Source organism: Ornithodoros turicata, chromosome 3, assembly GCF_037126465.1.
Source record: "Ornithodoros turicata isolate Travis chromosome 3, ASM3712646v1, whole genome shotgun sequence".
NCBI lineage: Eukaryota > Metazoa > Arthropoda > Arachnida > Ixodida > Argasidae > Ornithodoros > Ornithodoros turicata.
Genome location: NC_088203.1, coordinates 103065384 through 103085031, shown reverse-complemented (window position 1 = coordinate 103085031; position 19648 = coordinate 103065384). Strand labels below are relative to the sequence as shown.

The window sequence follows — 19648 nt, the reverse complement described above, 5'->3', positions numbered from 1 at the left end:
GAATGATGATTGGCTAGGAGCGTGCTATGTGGTGAAGTTCTGTTTTCACATTGTAGGAGTTGGCTGGGAGTATGTTTTGTGGCGAAGCTAATTTTTAAGAGTGTAGGCCTAACGTTAGCGCGAAGCATGTCATTTTCGCGTAAATGATAAATGCCGGGAGCGAAAGTTGAAGCGGATTGTGCAGATAGATACAGGAGGATATATGCTTACAGATTTGAAATTAGAGTAGCTCGTGAAAAAAATTTCACACGAAATCCCCGCTTCGCTGTTCAAAACAACACGTCCACGTTGGGAAAATTTTAGTGTCATGGCGGCCTCCATAGAAAGCGGCAACCAATGAAATGCGTCCAAATTTGATTCGAGCCTCTTTCTTTCTTTTTAATGCGTCAGACTCTCTTTTAATACACGGCCCTGATACACACGTGTGATGTGTCTCATCTTGACGTTCCATTTTTCGGGCTCGGTCCGAGCGTGCCGCAAATGCCCAAGTATGGGTGCTTGGTGTTCATGTCTTCTCGCGATTTTTTTTTTCAAGGTGGACGATGATGACCTACGGGCTTGAATGAAGGGAAGTTCTCCGTTCTGCTGGTTCACAGGTGCTCCGCCAACCATGGCTCTTCTTCTTCCGGTCACAGCGTTGACGGCAGTCGTACTACTCGTCTCGGCCAATCGCGTCGTGCCACCAGGTGAGCTTTTTGGGCTTTCTTTTTCATTTATTTTTACTCCTGAAAAAAAAAAAAAGAAAAGAACATGGGGGCATTTCCATTAGGATGCATTTTCTCGTTGCGTGCTTTGATGCTATATTTGTCCCCCACTCTTAAAAATGAACTTCACCGCATAGCACGCTCCTATAGCCAACCATCGTCTCGAGTGATATCGTTATCTGCCCCGATTTGTTGAAAACGGGAGGCGTACGCCTTTTTTGTGACACTTATGCTGTTCATAATTGACACAGAAAAGTCGTACGCCTCCCATTTTCAACAAATCAGGGCAGATAACGATATCTTTTGAGATGATGATTGGCTAGGAGCATGCTATGCGGTGAAGTTCATTTTTAAGAGTGTAGGAGCGTGCTATCTTGAAGAGTGTATATGTGGCTCGCTTCGCGTAACCTCTTTGGAGCTCACGTTCGCTACTTCGCGAAATGCTACGTCATGAAGGCATTCACGAAAATTGAAGTTTCTGGGTCTATGCTGTTTGCGATTTATTTTTTTTCTTAGGACAGGTTCGAAGTGAGGTGGCGCCATAGAGTAATGAAGAGGAGGAGGGCTAGCTTTTAGACGATCATGGAGACATGTAAGCAACTGTAAAATGGAAAGTACTCTGACGGCGTAACACCACTTCATTTTTCGATGGAACGGGGCCTTCCTCCGTGGGTTGCGCGCGCCAAGCGTTTGAAAATGACAGCGCCCACACTAGTTGCCGCCGTTGCTCATAGATGGCAGGACGTTCCCGCCTCCGTCTAGGACGTCTGGGAGCGCTCATTTGATTGCATTGATCCGCTTTGACGCGAGAAACGGACGCAGTCAGTTAGTTTGTCCTGCAACCACACAAGGTGTGAGGCGCGATTGTTAGGTGAACTTGCTTGCCGCAACTTCCCGTCTCTGTTAAATGTGTGTCGTGCGAATCATAAGTAGACCCTGAAGTTTTCGGGTTTTATATTTTTCTAACTTCGGAGGGTAGAAATCGGGTCAATAAATTGATGTCGAAAATTCATGCAAATTCGGGCAGAAAAATTACCATCAGACTAAGTTCGGGGAGAAATCGGGCATTATTGTAGAATAAACGTTCACTGTACCGTTTATCCAGAGTTCCAGAAGTAAGGGGCAGTCGCATATTTTGTGAGAAACTAGTATGTCGATGCCTTGAGGTGCCTAGCCTAGGTGCAGTTTTGCAGGTAGAAATCGGGTTTAACCCTAGAAAGGTGAACCTCAATTCGGGGTGCAAATTCGGGGGTAAATCGGGTTTAACCCTAAAACATCAGGGTCTAATCATAAGTGGTCACTTTCTGGAATTTCATTGAACATCACATCGTGGTTGGCCTTATTCACAACACACTCGTAGCCCATCATTCAACATCCATCACATCGTTCTCCATAATGTAATGCTAAATGATATACAGCCCCTGTCAAATTCAATAGTAACGCTGAAAAAAAAAAAAAAGAATTCATCCCGTTTTCGAGCGTGATAACAGCCACCCTTGGGGGCACTTGGGGATTTGTTAAGTGAACAAAATACTTGCGTTAAACTAACAGAATAATTTTGTTCAATTAAGGTTTCCTAATGGCTCCATGGGTTGCTTTAACCGCGTTCAAAAACGAGACCACTTTTTTTTTTTTTTCAGTGTTATTATTAACTTTGACAGGAGCTGTACATGATGGCCGTAGTGAGTGAATTTACCGACCTATCATGTTGCGAATAAGAATACAGTGTTGAACATAAACGTTCGAGCGTAGAAGGTAAGAATGCGGGCAAGCTGGTGTAGATTCGAAGATGGCAATACTTACTCGAGACTGAGGTAAATGTCACTTTCTTCGAAGAATGCAACACCTTTTATAGAGAAATGCCACCTTTGTTGGGGCTTATTAGAAGAATTTGACACTGGAATACGGACAAGAGCAACGCCCACTCAACGACGATGTGTGGGTGCGCCAGGACGAGTTTTGGTATTTTCGACATATTTTTCTCAGCTTGGTTTGAACTGCTACATTAAGTTTTCCTTTATATAAGACAATTTTTCCTTTCCTGTATATGAAATGTGTGCGACACACAACGTCTTTGTATGCCTCGTCATTCGTCAATTTATCGCTCGCAGTTATTCTGTTGGTGCGGAGGAAAAATCAATTCTCGGACTAAATATGGGGTGCTAACAGGTTTTACCCGGAAGACGCCGTTAAGGTTATACACCGGCCGCGTACCCGATGGCGTCGCCTCTTCGCGGGACATAAATCGCCACGAACACCGGTCTCTGCCAGCGTATTTTCTCCGCATTTGCGTTAAAAAAAAACCCTGCGCATGCAAACACGCACGCACGAAGCATGGTTGCCAGAGGCCCCCGCACGTGCCTGCGTGCCCAGGGACGCGTGTCGCCTATCGGCGCCAGGCGGCGATTTTTATCGCGCGCGCGCTTGTAGCGCCTTATCATTTTATCATTATGGCTTTCACGTCCCTGCACTTTTTGTACTATATTTCTTTGGAACGGAACATCTCCGTATATAATGGCGCTGCAGCTAAGCCTCGTTCTATACGGCGTGGGGCGAGAGCTATTTATTTATGTCTCCCCCACCCGCTTTCGTCATATTTGCTTTGGGAACGAGTGTCTGCTCTAGTTGATGATATGGTATTAGCCAAAGTGAGGTGTCGTGTACCTCGGCTCTCGTCCTTGTCCCGTGTTTCGCTTCTTTTTTTCTTTTTTTTTTCTTTTTTGGCTTTCCTCGCTTTTTATGCTGCGGAATGGGACGTTAACACGCGCTGTGTGGGAGCTGAGGTGGATCACCCAACGTCCCTATTTCTTGCAAAGTCGGTTCGAAGCGTGGCTTTTCCGACGCCGGAGGCATATACGAGAGCATTCGGTTCTTGGTTGTCGCCGAGGGCTTTGATGGCCCGGCGCATTCTATGGGGGGGATTAAATGGATGTCCCGTTAATGGGAAGGCTCGCTCGAGGGGCACTCAGTTGGCTCTCTACGTTTGACCGGGCTAAAAATGTCTACTCGCGATCTCCACTTTCGGAGTCACCCTGCACTCCTAGAAAAAAGAAAGAAAGAAAGAAAGAAAAAAAGAAATGGTGGAGTGGTTAAACCTTTCAAGAGGTAATAGTTGTCACACGTTGTGCCTAAAAGGTTGTTGCCTAAAAAGTTTCACCTGCTACCTACGAATGATACACTCTTAAAAATGAACTTCACCGCATAGCACGCTCCTTATAGCGGACCATCATCTCGAATGATATCGTTTTCTGCCCCGATTTGTTGAAAACGGGGGGCGTACGCCTTTTCTGTGACACTTACGCTGTTCATAATCGTCGCAAAAAGGTGTACGCCTCCCGTTTTCAACAAATCAGGGAAGATAACGATATCATTTCAAATGAAGCTGTGCGGTGAAGTTCATTTCTAAGAGTGTAGGGTTGCCGCTTCTGCTTCGGCGAGCGAGGAGGCGTGCGCCCTTTTGCAGCAATTTGGATATACGATGATTGCTTTTTTTTTTAATTCCGTGTTAGCGCCGCGATGCAACTGTGGCTATGAGCGGCGTACAGACGTGGACAGATGGAGAGAGGACAGCAGGAAGGAGTGGGGGGACAGGGGTTAGTATGCGTCCTGGGCCGACTTCAGGGGGAACTGTGCCGACATTCGTCTGGAAAGTCTTCGGAAAACCCAGGGAAAACCTCAGACAGCGCAGCCGGTGTGGGGATTCAAACCCGTGTCACCTCCCAGTCTCGGCGTGGAAAGCGGCCATCATAACCACTACGCCACGGGAGCTGGTTTGATTGCTTTTAATACCCTTTTACACCCTCTATCAGACTGGCCTAGTTGGTAACTATATAGAAGTTACCACCTTTTCACGCCCCTTTTTTTCTTAGAGTGTGGTGGCCCTTCGGCGAAGCGCTCTTCCTGCTTGCCCGGAAATAAAACGGCACTTTTTTTTTGCACTGGAATCATAAAATTGGTATCGGAGCTGCTTTTCTCTCGCTTTAACGTTGTACCGGACAAGACCCGTCGTAGTAAATCGCACACCGACAAGTGCCGACTGTTCCGTTTTTGAAATGTCCCCCTGTCATACCCTATGGTGTTTACCGAGTGATTCCAAAGGGCTTCAGTTTCGGGTCTTGCTAGGTTGCCAGCAGTTTTGTGATGAGGCACTCGCAGAGGGAGTGGTATAGATTGCACCGAAATGGCCGTGTACCGAGACGACCGAACGCTGAAATATCTGTGCACCGAAACGTTCCAGACCACGTATAAGTTGCTATATGCGGGAGGCACAGCGCTTCACCGCGTGTCGTTTCCACCAACGTTATACACTGTTAAAAATGAACTTCACCGCATAGCACGCTCCTAGCCAACCATCATCCCGAATGACAACGTTCTCGCCCCCCCCCCCCCCTGATTTGCTGAAAACGGGAGGAGGAGCCTATTTTGTGTCCATTATGCACGGCACAGAATAGGCTGCTCCTCCCGTTTTCAACAAATCTAAGGCGAGAACGTTGTCATTCGGGGTGATGGTTGGCTAGGAGCGTGCTATGTGGTGAAGTTCATTTTTAAGAGTGTAGCCAACCATCATCTCAAATGATATCGTTATCTGCCCCGATTTGTTGAAAACGGGAAGCGTACACCTTTTTGTGACAATTATGAACAGCATAAGTGTCGCAGAAAAGGCGTACGCCTCCCGTTTTCGACAAATCAGGACAGATAACGATATCATGTGAGATTATGGTTGGCCAGGAGCGTGCTATGCGGTGAAGTTCATTTTTTAAGAGTGTATCGAAAACAGGAGGCGTACGCCTTTTTGTGACACTTATGCAGTTCATAATTGTCACAAAAAGGCGTACGCCTCCCGTTTTCAACAAGTCAGGGCAGATAACGATATCATTTGAGATGATGGTTGGCCAGGAGCGTGCTATGCGATGAAGTTTGTTTTTAAGAGTGTACATGGCGCACGGCAGCACATATATCAAATAATACCTTAATATCGTGTAAATTTGAGAAACCTACACTCTTAAAAATGAACTTCACCTCATAGCATGCTCCCAGCCAACCACCACCTCGAATGATATCGTTATCCGACCCGATTTGTTGAAAACGGGAGGCGTACGCCTTTTTTGTGACAATTATGAACAGCATAATTGTCACAGAAAAGGCGTACGCCCCCTGTTTTCAACAAATCAGGGCAGATAACGATATCATTCGCGATGATGGTTGGCTAGGACCGTGCTATGTGGTGAAGTTCATTTCTAAGAGTGTAGAGGCCCAGTACATTCCTCGCTCAATCGCCGTGGATGCTTCTGAATGACATCATCCATTTACTCTTCTAATAAGCAGTCGCGAAGACGTGTACCGCCTGCATGTATTTATATCTCCAGCGCGAAACGGAGCCGACGATAATGCATCGTCCACTTTCCAAATGGTCCGGGGACACGTTCTTTTCATGCGGCTTCCGGAGTACCTGTCCTTGATCGGCTTGTTTACATTGGGCGCGCTCCTCATTCGCATATCTCCCGTACATCAATTGCATCCTTCAGTTCTGTCTCGGTTGGCATCCGTGCATTGCTGCCAATGGCAACGGGACCGCCTCACGTTACTATGACGACGCGCTCTGACGCGGTTGCCGTGGCGACGTGAATGGCCTCCGGGCTAATAGACAAACATGTCGTCTGCCGTGCCTCTAAATGGAAGGGGATTTCGATTTAATGAATGACGAACAAAGGGACCATTGAGTGTCCGTGTTTGCCGAGTGGTGTGGTGACGCCTGCGTTTTCGCGAACTAAGCCAGCGGAAGTTTACATACATATTACGTCGCCGGTTATTCGGTGATGGTAGGCAAATTTAGCGTAATTCTACCGCGCTAGACCCAACCTCTCTTATGCTCATCCATAATTGCGAGCATACTAACACATGACAGTACACTCTTAAAAATGAACTTCACCGCATAGCACGCTCTTAGCCAACCATCATCTCAAATGATATCGTTATCTGCCCTGATTTGTTGAAAACGGGAGGCGTACGCCTTTTCTGTGACAATTATAAACCGCATAAGTGTCACAAAAAAGGCGTACGCCTCCCGTTTCCAACAAATCAGGGCAGATAACGATATCATTCGAGTTGATGGTTGGCTAAGAGCGTGCTATGTGGTGAAGTTCATTTTTAAGAGTGTAATGCAGCCCCCCCCCCCCAAAAAAAAAAAAGAAAAGAAAAAGTGATAATTAAAGGGATTAAAGAATAAAGGCGTTAAAAACGCTTGCCCGTGCAATCAAAATCGTGTCTCATCTACGGACAATTCGGCAGTGAACCGACTTGATAGCGAAGGACCAATTAAAAACAAACAAACACGAACTTGGAACGGTTTGGGGGAAGAAAGAGGATGAAATGAGGTTCTGATAATTCGAAACAGAACGTATTATGTTCGAGTCCTGCAGCTGGCTAACCGTTTTAAGTGGCTTCCTTCTTTTTCTTCATTCGTTGCTCTTAGGCACTTGAAGCCTTGTGTGTTTGTCATTTCTTCCGTGTTCCAGCCTCGGAACATCAGTTTCCATCGCATGATGTTACCTTCCATAAACTCGACCGGTGCTCTTTTAATTAGGTTTTTAACGACTCCGCTCGCTAGAGGGCGAAAACTAAAGGGAGAGAGGAATTCTGTAAACGGCCCTCGTTGGAACGCGATACAAAATCAACTACATTTCCAACGAACGAAAAGCGCTTTCTTTGTTTGCTGGGAGGAACACACGAACGTCATAGATGGCGCGCAATTAATTTCTACGCAGATAGATTTCCGCACTTTCCTTGCGGCAGTGTGTTAAAAGTTGGGGGGGGGGGGGGATATATTTATTAGACGAAAAGGAAAAAAAAACGGGGAAAGGTTAGCCAAACGGGACGTCGGCTTGCTATTCCAGAAATAAGAAATAATAATAAATAAATAAAAGGAAAAGATAAGAATTAAAGAAAGAAAGAAATAGGAAGGAATAAGAAAGAAAATTAAGAAATAAGAAATAAAGAAAAAGGATTTGGAAATAACGAAAAACTAACAGATGATGAAAGAAGGATGAGGTAGACTAATGACAAAGATGACAAAAAAAAAAGATGACTAACAAACGGTGAAGGAATGATGAGATGAAAAGTTGGGCTTGAGAGCATAACGAAGTAAGACAAGGGACAGCGGTCGAAACGTCTGATTGGAGAGGGACAAGCAATTAGCCAAATGGAAGTTGTTTGCTTCTCCGTTTCAAGGAGCTTTCCATGGCATTCGGGGGGGGGGGAGGGGGGGGGGGGCTATTCTCCAGAGTGGAGAATAGCCTCCTCCTATTCCTCGTCCTCCTATTAGCGACGGAGCGCTTTCAGTGAATGCACTCTGTACCCTCGGAGTGCTGCTCTCGAGATCCACTGCGACGGAGGGGAGAGAGGGTTTAAAATCGACTCCCAGTCCGGGCTGTTAATCGTGTCCGCGCAAGAGCTCCACTTCTACGGAGAGTGACACGAGTGAGCTTCACGAGGCGAGCTTCTCCCACATCGTTGCGTCCTGGAAATTGCTCGAGTATGCTGGAGCATACGGACTTGCAGCACGTACAGGTTGCTGAAATTCGGCGCGAATGCAACCAATGCAAAATGCCCAGGCTAACACGCGCGACTGAATGTTGTTAGTATATAGCCGTGTATCGTACACTCTTAAAAATGAACTTCACCGCATAGCACGCTCCTAGCCAACCATAATCTCGAATGATATCGTTATGTGCCCTGATTTGTTGAAAACGGTAGGCGTACGCATTTTTTGTGACAATTATGAACAGCATAAGTGTCACAAAAAAGGCGTACGCCTCCCGTTTTCAACAAATCAGGGCAGATAACGATATCACTCGAGATTATGGTTGGCTAGGAGCGTGCTATGCGGTGAAGTTAATTTTTAAGAGTGTAGCTGCCAGTATATTTTTGTGAGTAATTCGTTAATTACGTAAGTGTCGTTAGCTAAACGCTTAAAATATAAGGACCTACGTGTCGACTGGGGAAGCGCGTTCTTTAGGTTTTCGTGTACTCCTGCTTCGTGGTTCACTGGAGGTATAACGTTCCTGAAAAACAGTGTCTGTCCTATATAGCTTTGAAGTAGTTGTCCCGTTTCGCAATACTTAGCATTGCAAAACGTATGACTTCGCATATTTTTCGCGTACTCTCTTCCAACATTCTTGTCTCCGAACTGAACAAAGGGAAGGACACTGGAGAGGATGCTTTTGTCATCCCCGCGTCAATTGCTGGGTTGTTATGACAGGCAGCTCAGGGGGTCCTGGTATGGAGAGGAATATTGACCTGGAACGTTAAAATGACGATGATCATTAGAGCGCGGATTTTCGGGCGAATGCATGTTTTTCTTTCTTTTTTTTTTTTTTTCTCACCATGGTTTCGTATCTGGACGATGAAAAAACACTTGGTCTTGGCAACTGTATAGCATGGGACAAGGGCAAGCTTGCCCACATCACGTCTCAAAAATAGTACTGCCCTCGCCCCAAAAACGCTTGGTTTGGGACCGATCAGAAGGGTTCTATGGTGCATATATACGGGGGGTGTTCAGGTCAAACCGGGACCTTCTGTCTCCTTAGTGTACAAGTGGCTCGCGCTACTTCTTTTTCGTCATTTTCACATGCGACAGGCCTCCGCCTTCACCACGTGGTGGTGCAAAGTTTGTGCAAAACAGAAGACACGTGCTGGACAAGATGGCCGACAACGAGGTGAGCGCGCACATCGAACAGCGAATTGTCACGAAGTTTCTCGTGAATGAAGGCGTAAAGTCATCTGAAATTCACAGAAGACTTCAGGCTCAGTATGGCCACGGTATACTTAGCCGCAGCAAAGCGTTTGAGTGGTGCAAACGCTTCCGAGACGGTTGTACATCAGTGCAGGATGATCCCGGCTCAGAGCCCATGTGTCGGAGTTCCTGAGAACATCCAACTTGTGGAGCGCCTAATCCTCAAGGACCGACGGATAACATGTCTCGAACTGGCTCGAAAGACGGCCCTTTCTGTGGGAACGTTGAACACTATCATTCCTGAACACCTCCAGTTTCTGAAAGCCGGGCCTCATCACCAAAGGAGTCCTCCTCCTACAGGACAATGCACGCCCGCGTACCGCACATCTCACGACACGCACCTTACAGAAACTTGGCTGGGAGTTGCTGCCACATCCCCCTTACGGTCCAGACCTCGCCCCAGACATTTCCACCTCTTCGGTCCACTAAAGACGTTCCTTGGGGGCTGCCACTTCAGCTGCGACGACGAGGTCAAGAATGCGGTCCGATCATGGCTGCTACGCGCCGGTAAGGATTTCTACGCTGCTGGCATCCAAGCCCTCGTGAAACGCTGGGACAAGTGCATTAGTGCAGCTGAAGATTACGTTGAAAAATAAAACTAATTTCTCGCCTCTAAGTTCATTTTACTTTTGCGAAAAATGAAAAGTCCCGGTTTGACTTGAACGCCCCTCGTAAGTGCATGCTTTGCACGTTGTGGCATATTTCGCATGAAAATGCACGAAAAGTGCATCTATTTTGCCATCTTTTCATGTGCGAGTGCTTACTTCTTCTTCTTCTTGTTTCTTTTCTTTTTTTGTGTGTGAATGGTTCTGCTGGTTTTGGGACGGCGTTGCGTCGTCTGTCGCGAAAATTCTGATCAGTTGTATTGTCCAATATTGTTCATGTTTCTGTGGGGTGAAGTGCGGTGTTCGGCCCGTCCCGCAACCCTGGCTGCTCCATCCTCCGCTGCGTGCGTACCTGCCACATTACCGACAGGCGGCGTCCGCATTTGAGCGCAAAGCCATGACTCAGGCTTGTTTCGCCGTGGGTTTGGTCCACCAGCTAGCCTGCGTTTACGCTATTTTATCAATCGCGAACGCGAAGCCTTCAGCTTCATGATTTATATCTGTGGCGTAGTATTCCTTTGTTGTGTGCTGCAGAACGAAGGCAGTTTTATTTTACCGTGTTATCCTCTTTTTATTTAAATAGGGAGGCACTTGGTTCATTGCTTTCGTATCCAAGAACAATGAAAAGCATTGCGTATACCGAGGGTTTTTACTGCATGTTTCGAAGATTTTCGGCACATAGTTGAATGCATATTTCGAGAGTTTTTAATGCCTATATATTTATCCGCGCTCTAATGATCAAACACGCGTGTCATTTTTGCGCCGAAATACGCAGCGAAGGCAAAGATGACAACGTTGAAGCTGCGCAGCTTGAGTGGTGGTGCATGGTGCTTCTGAAAGAGCTCGCCGCTGTCGGCTTCACAGAGAGTGGGCAACGTGACGGTTAACGCTCTGGGGGAATGTGCATCCTGGGCCGACTTCTAAGGGAACTGTGCCGACAGTATGTCTGACAGCGTGTGAGGAAAACCCAGGAAAAACCTCAGACAGCTACAGCCAGCACCGGGATTCGAACCCGGGTACCTCCCAGTCTCGACGTGACACGTTCTCTTACACCTGTGTATCAACTGCCAGAACAGCCATATCCCGAATGAAATTATCCGAAAAAATCCGAAAATTTAGGTTCGAAAAGAAAGCTGCATCTTAATACTCTTTTCTCCATGCTCACAGCCCTGCAATAAACATTTCGACGCTGTTCACCCCAAGTATCCGCTGGCCATATACCATCAGCATCCGCTGTTTCTCTGTAAGCACTAGCAGGGTCATTTTATACACATTGATGTTGCGTTTATTTGTTTGTTGCACGCCACATATGGAGCCGCCGACCTCCCAACCTAAGCTGCGACGTACAGCTGAGTTGAAACGACACTCGCGCATCGAGAATTTCTGGTGCTTAACACCCGCAGATACGAGACAAGAGGTTCCAGATACGTTAATATGCTCAGCTTCATGTACTTTGCTCGGGGGGGGGGGGGATTTATTGGCAGAAAAAAAAAAAAGAAAAAGAATATTTTGCTCGCTTCGTTATATAGCCCGTTATCAAACAATCAATCAATCAATCATATTTTTGTTTTAGGAATAGCAAGCCGACCTTCGGTCAGGCAGACCTTTCAGAAATAAACGTATATCCCCCCCCCTCGGCGGTGCGAAACCTGTCATTTCGCCTTTTATCCTACATTCCGCCCGGGAAAGCAAAAAAAGAAAACGACATTGAAGGAATGGACGTATATATTTATTAGGAAGTTTTTGCACATCGTTCGTAAGCTTATCGTGCCTATCGGAGCCAATCGCAGTCGTGTGTGTCTCAGGATCTTGTCCACTGATTGGTTCCGGTAGGTACGGTTTCGACGCAAGTCACATTATCAACGGTATCCTAAAACTCTATTCTTTTTCTCAAAAAGACTGTACGACAAAGGGTATCGAACTGGAAATAATTTGCGTACCAGAGTTCTGAGGCCAAACCACAATAGCCACCGAATGTTTAACCGTCAGTCCATCCTTTGTGTCCTTTTAGCCCCTTTCATCCCTGAAAAGGAACACACGTATATATAGCAACGATAGCGCGGGATGTTCGCTAAGCGAAGCTGTTCCCCAAAAGGAGCAAACTTGCGCACGGACAAAGACGTTCTTTTTGTCCAGCAGAGCCCACGCTAATATATATACTTCGGGTCCAAAGCTTAGCTCTGATCGGACGACTTATGGCGTACCGCTGCTTCTCAATATGTGCCCTTGCAAAGATGGCGGCTTCCACCGAAAAAAGAACGTATTACCAGTTTACGACTCGCGTCTTTCAGTCTATATAACACATACACGCCATGGGAATTCCGCAGGGGGGGGACAAAGACGTCGACTGCTTTCGGCGGCGGGTGGCGGACGTCGTACGACAACAATGGGTTGATGGAGGAAGTCGGGGGACATACAAGTCGCATATCCTGCTCTTTCTTCTTCTTCTTCTTCTTTTGCCCTCCCCTCTAGGGGTGGGGGGACTTTATCGCTGTCGGAACAGACGGATATATCGGCTAATTGTAGCGGGGTGTGGGGATGGCAGGGAAGAGACGTGGGTGTGTTGAGGGAAGATGGGGGGGAAAAGGAGTGAAAGACGATGTTTTCCCTGGCTGTATAGCGTGATGGGATCTTTTTGGGGTGTGATGTATAGTGCCCCAGGATGTCACGTGGCTAAGGGTAACGCGGGTAATAACTTTTTAGTGGGCGTTCTAGAGGGGCATTACATTGGAAGAGTAGTAGGATTTCAGTTCCTGGTCGCATCGCGATTTTTATGATGTACCCAAAGCAGCAACGTAGAGTTGATGCGCGTGGGGGTGGGTAGCAAGTGTCTTATCAGTGCATTTCGCAGATCTGGCTTCGAAAAGCAAGAAATCGCCCCCACAACCTCTATGCGCTTGCACTTTCAGTACATTGTGTGCTGCCTCCTTGACAACTGCACCCGTTGTAATAAGCCAGTAGTGCGCCGATGTTCTGGGGGGCGGAGATGGCACTGGTGATCACGCTTCTTGAGCGCTTCAACGAATCACTCTGAACCACCGCGAAGATATAGCGTCATACATACAAGGCTAGTACCTACACTCTTAAAAATGAACTTCACCGCATAGCACGCTCCTAGCCAACCATCATCTCGAATGATATCGTTATCTGTCCTGATTTGCTGAAAACGGGAGGCGTACGCCATTTTTGTGACAATTATGAACAGCATAAGTGTCACAAAAAGGCGTACGCCTACCGTTTTGAACAAATCAGGGCACACAGCGATATCATTCGAGTTTATTGTTGGCTAGGAGCGTGCATTCGTGCGTCACATTCATACGACGGAATCGACGCAGGCGGCAAATGTTCAACATGAAACATGTCCCTTCTATGTTGTTCGAGCCTCAGAACATCAGTTCTTTCATGCTGTTCATAATTGTCACAAAAAAGGCGTACGCCTCCCGTTTTCAACAAATCGGGGCACCGATAACGATATCATTTCAGGTCACGATTGGCTAGGAGCGTGCTACGCGGTGAAGTCCATTTCTAAGAGTGTACATACGTGTATACGACGTAAACAACGAGAAATTAGCCGAGGCAGGCCAGAAACAAGGACGACACAAACACGTAAGCCTCCAACGGCCAGAATCAACGAAATCAAGCAACTCAAGAAGCACCGTCAAGGAGGTGCTGGCGTCAGTGCCTTTTTTTGTCCGAGTCACTTGACACCATATGTGCATGCATGCATACATACACACAGGCTCATCCTCCAAAAAGCGCAGCTATACGGAGAGCGAAGCGAATGACCTTCTTCGCGTATAGTAAATAACCCTGGTGTACGTGTAGCACAATTACGTACTGCGGCGGTTCGGAATTCTAATTAACTACGGAAGAGGCAGGAAGAAAAGGGTGACATTCTACTCTAAAAGTGCTCCGAAGAATTGCGGGAGACAGAAAAGACGAGCTCAATAAATTACTCGCCGTTGCGCGGTGAATCCCTCGTTAGCTGACGCTTTTGTAGCCGGGCTCTTCCGCGTTACACCGGAAACGTACTGAGACCGTGTCGACGAATTGCTACGGTGTGCGGAGTTGTAGTGAGTAGACAGGAAAAGGGACAAATGACACGTGGGAAAATAGCACTTGGACACGTGGAAACGGATATACTTCACAGCGCGCCACGCAAGCGGCATTGGGTGGGGTCACGTGGTTCAGTACAGTCTAACGTTTCCGCGGTGCGCGCGCTCCAGCTGAACCGAGTTCAAGGGCCAGTAAGACGGGTGTTTATAAAAGCATATATATACATATATTTGTGTCAATACCAACTACATGTAGTGCGCTCCCGGTTGTGAGTTCACAATATGAAAGTGTCGCGAGACCTTCACACTATCGGTTACCATATTACTACACACCGTATTTTTGTGACGGAAGTGATTTTGTGTTGTCAACAAAGTTAGGTGAAGTGATTATCTCTATAGATAAGGCATCGTATCGTCGGGTTCGAGGAAGCACAAGGTCTGTTGTCTGTTATGTTCCAGAGTAATATCGGTTTTCGTTAGTGAAAATTAAGTCACTTTTCTTTTTTCGATCTTACTCCTCTTGGATAGCTCGTTCGCCGTACGTCTGGCTTCCTTCCAAGGTCATACCAGCGGGGTGCGAGCTGGTGGTATCCACAGCGTCTGTGCAGACTGAGGTCATCCCTGAGTTTTCCATCAGAAGATAGGTGTCACAGTTCCTCCTGAAGTCTGCCGGCAACGTATAAATGCACCCTACTCCCCCCTCCTCTATGTCACGTTCCTTTCTGCTGTCCCCTCTCCATTTTGTCCATATTAGCTCATAGCCACAGCGCTGGCACATATTTAAAAAAATGTTTGAGAGACGCTTCTTCGGAAGATATACATCCTTGAGGGAGGTGCCCGCAGCGTAACACAGGAGTTCTACACCGGTTATGGTTAGTTAGCTACCTATATATATATATAAAAAGAACGCATTTTACATTGCCTCTTAGTATAAAGTGCCCAAAACGAACGAGCAGCCGGCGTCTGAGATTTCCCTGGCGATAATCCATCAAGTCTCAAATCATTCTCCTTTTCTGATATTTTATCGGCCACTCTATTTGATCACTTTATAACTAAAATGCACGGAGAGCGTGTTAGTTAAAGCGTCATCTATCTTCCTTTAAAGCAAACCAGAGACGACCGACGTATCTTGGAAGGAATCTCGGAGGAAGGCACTATATATACACCCACAAAGAAGCATAACTCAGACCCGTTTTATGTCTGCTTCCCGGAGGAATCTCGTCCTGCCGTCTCGTGGCAATAAATGAGATATATTGTTGTACCCTCGATGGATATGCGAACATGGAGACGCGCATACAGTTACGCATTGTGTTGGCCCGCGTGGAGTGCGTTTGAACGGATAACCTGCACGGCATGCTGAACTGATAACGGCAACGTATCAGATGTGGTAATGGATGTGTAACGGTAATGTTGTGAGCTGCGCTGATGGAGGTACCGGGTCCAAACGTCCCCGATACGCCCCTTGGTTCTCTCTGTTCGTCTGTGTCACCACGAAATCCAGGAAATGCGGCGTTTCTCATCAGAACGAATGCGCTGGATGGCACCAGGCTGTTTCGTTTTTTTTAAATAGTATTTTTTTTTAAAACGCGGAAACATAAGTGTACATCTCTGTAAATGACGTAAACAACGAGAATTAGGCGAGGAAGGCCACAAATATGGACGGCACAAACACGTAAGCCTCCGACGCCGAGAAACTAACGAATTCAAGTAACTCAGAGAGTCAGCATGCACCTTTTCCCTGAGTTACTTGAATTCGTCTTCAATTGGATGACGGCAGCTGAAGAAGAGGCACCACTAGTGGGGTTCGAACACACATCCTCTGATTGCCGGTCAGAGATGTCAGCATACATACCCGGCTATGAAACACGGTGTATACGAACTCACCCTCAACACATTCTCACTCACATTGTTGCCAGCCACTCCCACATTCGCACAGACGAACACATTCCTGGCGAAGACACTCATTCAGATGAAGTACGCAACTGGGGCGTTGTGGGGATTGGGTTAAAGGGACCATGAAACGATGTTTGACGAGCCTATACGGTCATTCATTTTCAATTTGTTCCTCTGTATACTAAAGCATCCACCCTGTGAAATATGAAGTTGGAAATCGTTCAGATAGCGAAAATATTCGATATTAACCACGGCCTTGGACGGCGGCTGCTATACGACCCACCTGCGAGGCGAACTGGTCGCGGTATCATACATATAGGGGATGTTGCCGATTTGCGGACGGTCTTTTGCGAGCAAATTGCAAAATTTGCGAGCAAACTCCGCCGTGAAATATGTTTTAATTTGACCCGGAGCTGAGATCGTGTCTAATCGTTGACACAGAATCCTACCAGAAGTGTAATGTAGCCGTTGATTGTCGGCATGGTTACCGGAGCACGTTTTCCTCTCTGAGGTGCTGCTTCGTCAGAAAACGTCTCTGTCGGTGGCCCTTTGGGAACTGCTGCGTATACGGAACAATCCCTATACGCCGTGTGCGTCGCATGATCTCTTCCTCCGTCGCTGACAATTTGCGTTTCGCCATATTTCTACTGATTTCGACGGCAGATATACGACGTCGTTGTTGTCCAAACCGAAACCATGCACCCACGTGGTCTCGCGGGGTGTGTCCTCCTCGCCATTCACAGTTGGCTGAGAGGACTGGAAGTTGATGATGGAAGCCCACTTCGAAGGGACGTACACTCTTAAAAATGAGTTTCACCGCATAGCACGCTCCTAGCCAACCATTATCTCGAATGATAGCGTTATCTGCCCTGATTTGTTGAAAACGGGAGGCGTACACTCTAAAAACAGAACTTCATCGCATAGCACGCTGTGCGCCAACCATTGCCGCGAATGATATGGTTATCGCTTCCGATTCAATGAGAAATGTGGGCGTACGCCTTTTTGTGGCAATTTGGATATATGAAAATTGCCACAAAAAGGCGTACGCCCCCTCCCTCTTCGAATCAGAAGCGATAACCCTATCATTCGCGGCAATGGTTGGAGCAGAGCGTGCTATGCGGTGAAGTTCTGTTTTTAGAGTGTACGCCTTTTTTGTGACAATTATGAACAGCATAAGTGTCACAAAAAAGGCGTACGCCTCCCGTTTTCAACAAATCAGGGCAGATAACGATATCATTCGAGATGGTTGTTGGCTAGGAGCGTGCTATGCGGTGAAACTCATTTTAAGAGTGTATCCGGTGGTCACGCCCCGCTATTTCTGCGTGGAAATTGCGCCGCCGGTGCACTGAATACGGTTAAAAGTCGATGTGTGTATGAGAGTGAGGCATCATGTGAACCGCTTGCGGCAGAGTACTCGGAATTCGCGAAAATCATTTCGTGGTCCCTGTAATCGCCTCGTCCACTACAACGTTACATGTCTACCCTCTTGGAAATGAACTTCACCGCATAGCACGCTCCTAGCCAACCATCATCCCGAATGACAACGTTCTCGCCCCCTGATTTGTTGGAAACGGGAGGCGGAGCCTATTCTGTGCCGTGCATAATGACACAAAATAGGCTCCTCCTCCCGTTTTCAACAAATCAGGGGCGAGAACGTGGTCATTCGGGATGATGGTTGGCTAGGAGCGTGCTATGTGGTGAAGTTCGTTTTTAAGAGTGTAGCTTCAACTCGCACTTTTTTCTTTGTAAACGCAAGAATCGAACCCTCTCGGTGTGCGTGACGAAAACGCAACCAACCAGTGATGGCCAGTAGTTAAACTACTACCTGATTGTAGTTAAAATGTAGTTATCAACTACTTCCAGAAATGTAGTGGCAACTACTAGTTAAACTACTATTTTGAGTAACTACAGTACTTACACTCTTAAAAATGAACTTCACCGCATAGCACGCTCCTAGCCAACCATAATCTCGAATGATATCGTTATCTGCCCTGATTTGTTGAAAACGGGAGGCGTACGCCTTTTTGTGGCATTTACGCTGTTCATAATTGTCACAAAAAAGGCGTACGCCTACCGTTTTCAACAAATCAGGGAATATAACGGTATCATTCGAGATTATGGTTGGCTAGGAGCGTGCTATGCGGCGAAGTTCATTTTTAAGAGTGTAGGTTACTGCAGGCGCCTAGTTAAACTGCTCCATCGCGAAGTAGTTAGTAGTTATACTTGAACTACTGTAGAAGTAGTTAGTGGCCATCACTGCAACCAACAAACATTCCTCTTATTCCTCTCCGACTCAGAAAGGAGTTCTCCCTTTGTTCTTGCGCCATCTTCCAATGTGGCAAAATACACTCTTCTCTATATGACAAATGAGCCTAAGAATCAAACAGAGCCTCGTGCCACCGCTAGAGGGGACGTTCGTCCCTTTTGTTCTTCGTAGACCCCTAGAAGGGAACGTATGCTCTTCGGCTGGGGAAGAAACGAAGCTGCAACCCGTGGTTACTTTGCCCGATTGGGAAACATCATCTCCAGAAGAGGGCGCTCCGTGGGGAGAGACATAAAAGTGAATCATAGTCATCAACGTTTGACGGATTTTTTTTCTCCGGGACTGAAGCTCCCATTTTGTCTAGCGTAATTTACGGACGGGGGGACGATACGGATTTGAGTTTTGAGTTTGGGGTACGGTGCGCTATGTGGCGTTATGAAGAACGAGAAAATTTGAGGACAATCTAACTAATTGCAAAATGGGGCTCCGACCGCAAGAACTGTGTCCCCCATTGCGTTTCAAAACGAGGTTAGGCTCCACGGCCTCTTTGGTAGTGTATTCGGAAAAGGGTAATACATACTTCTTTTGAAGCATAATGTTCCCTTTTTTTGCTCGTTGCGAGCTATACGCTCTGCAAGTAACCGAGCGTTCTGCGCATATCTCCTCTCCCGGTTACTCCACTCGGGAAGCCCCATTGGCTACTGCGCGCCCTCCCTCTTCCATCTCACTGCCTCCTCTCATGCGCAGAGACCACAGGGGTGACACAAACCCGCCATTGTTGTAACTACCCTCAAGCGGGTGCTTTTGGCAAAACTGCCATCCTGTCCTGGTCGCACGTCATAGAAAACGTCATTTTAAGGTCCTGTGACTTTGTTTACATGTCGTTTTGCTGCTTGCCGACATATTTTCACCGTCTTAACACCAAGAGATGCCCGTATTTTGCCAGCGTAAAGTATGCGGTGCTTCTTCCGCAACATGGTAGCCCATTCCACCTTAGTTTAAGTACATCGCATCGGCTCGGTAAGTCTTAACGCGCGGTCGTCATCACATCTTTGGAAGTTGTCAACAATACGAGGCTTTATGCGTAAAACTGCGCGTTTTACTGCGAGATTATCGGATAAAAATAATTACCGTGATTGAAAAACATCCAAAACGTCGTCCAGAAACAACAACCGCATCGTTTACAAACGGTTTGGCAGCCGATCACGGGCGTCGCCATCTTTAAGGTCACGTGTGCCTTGACGTTTGCTGTGACGTACGACCAGGACCTATCCAGGATGCATTGCGTTCGCCCAGCACGCTTTCGTCTACGGAGCAATACATTGGATGCCACCCCT

General features: G+C 47.0%; 1 protein-coding gene across 1 annotated transcript in view; it reads left to right on the top strand.

Moving 5' to 3' along the window:
- Nucleotides 1-19648, top strand: part of LOC135389043 (semaphorin-2A-like) — a 162039-nt gene that overhangs the window by 12094 nt on the left and 130297 nt on the right. Inside the window, exon 2 of the mRNA XM_064618987.1 lies at nucleotides 536-686. Within this exon, the coding sequence (XP_064475057.1) occupies nucleotides 563-686 (124 nt within the window). The 5' untranslated portion in view covers nucleotides 536-562. The remainder of the gene's footprint in view (nucleotides 1-535; nucleotides 687-19648) is intronic.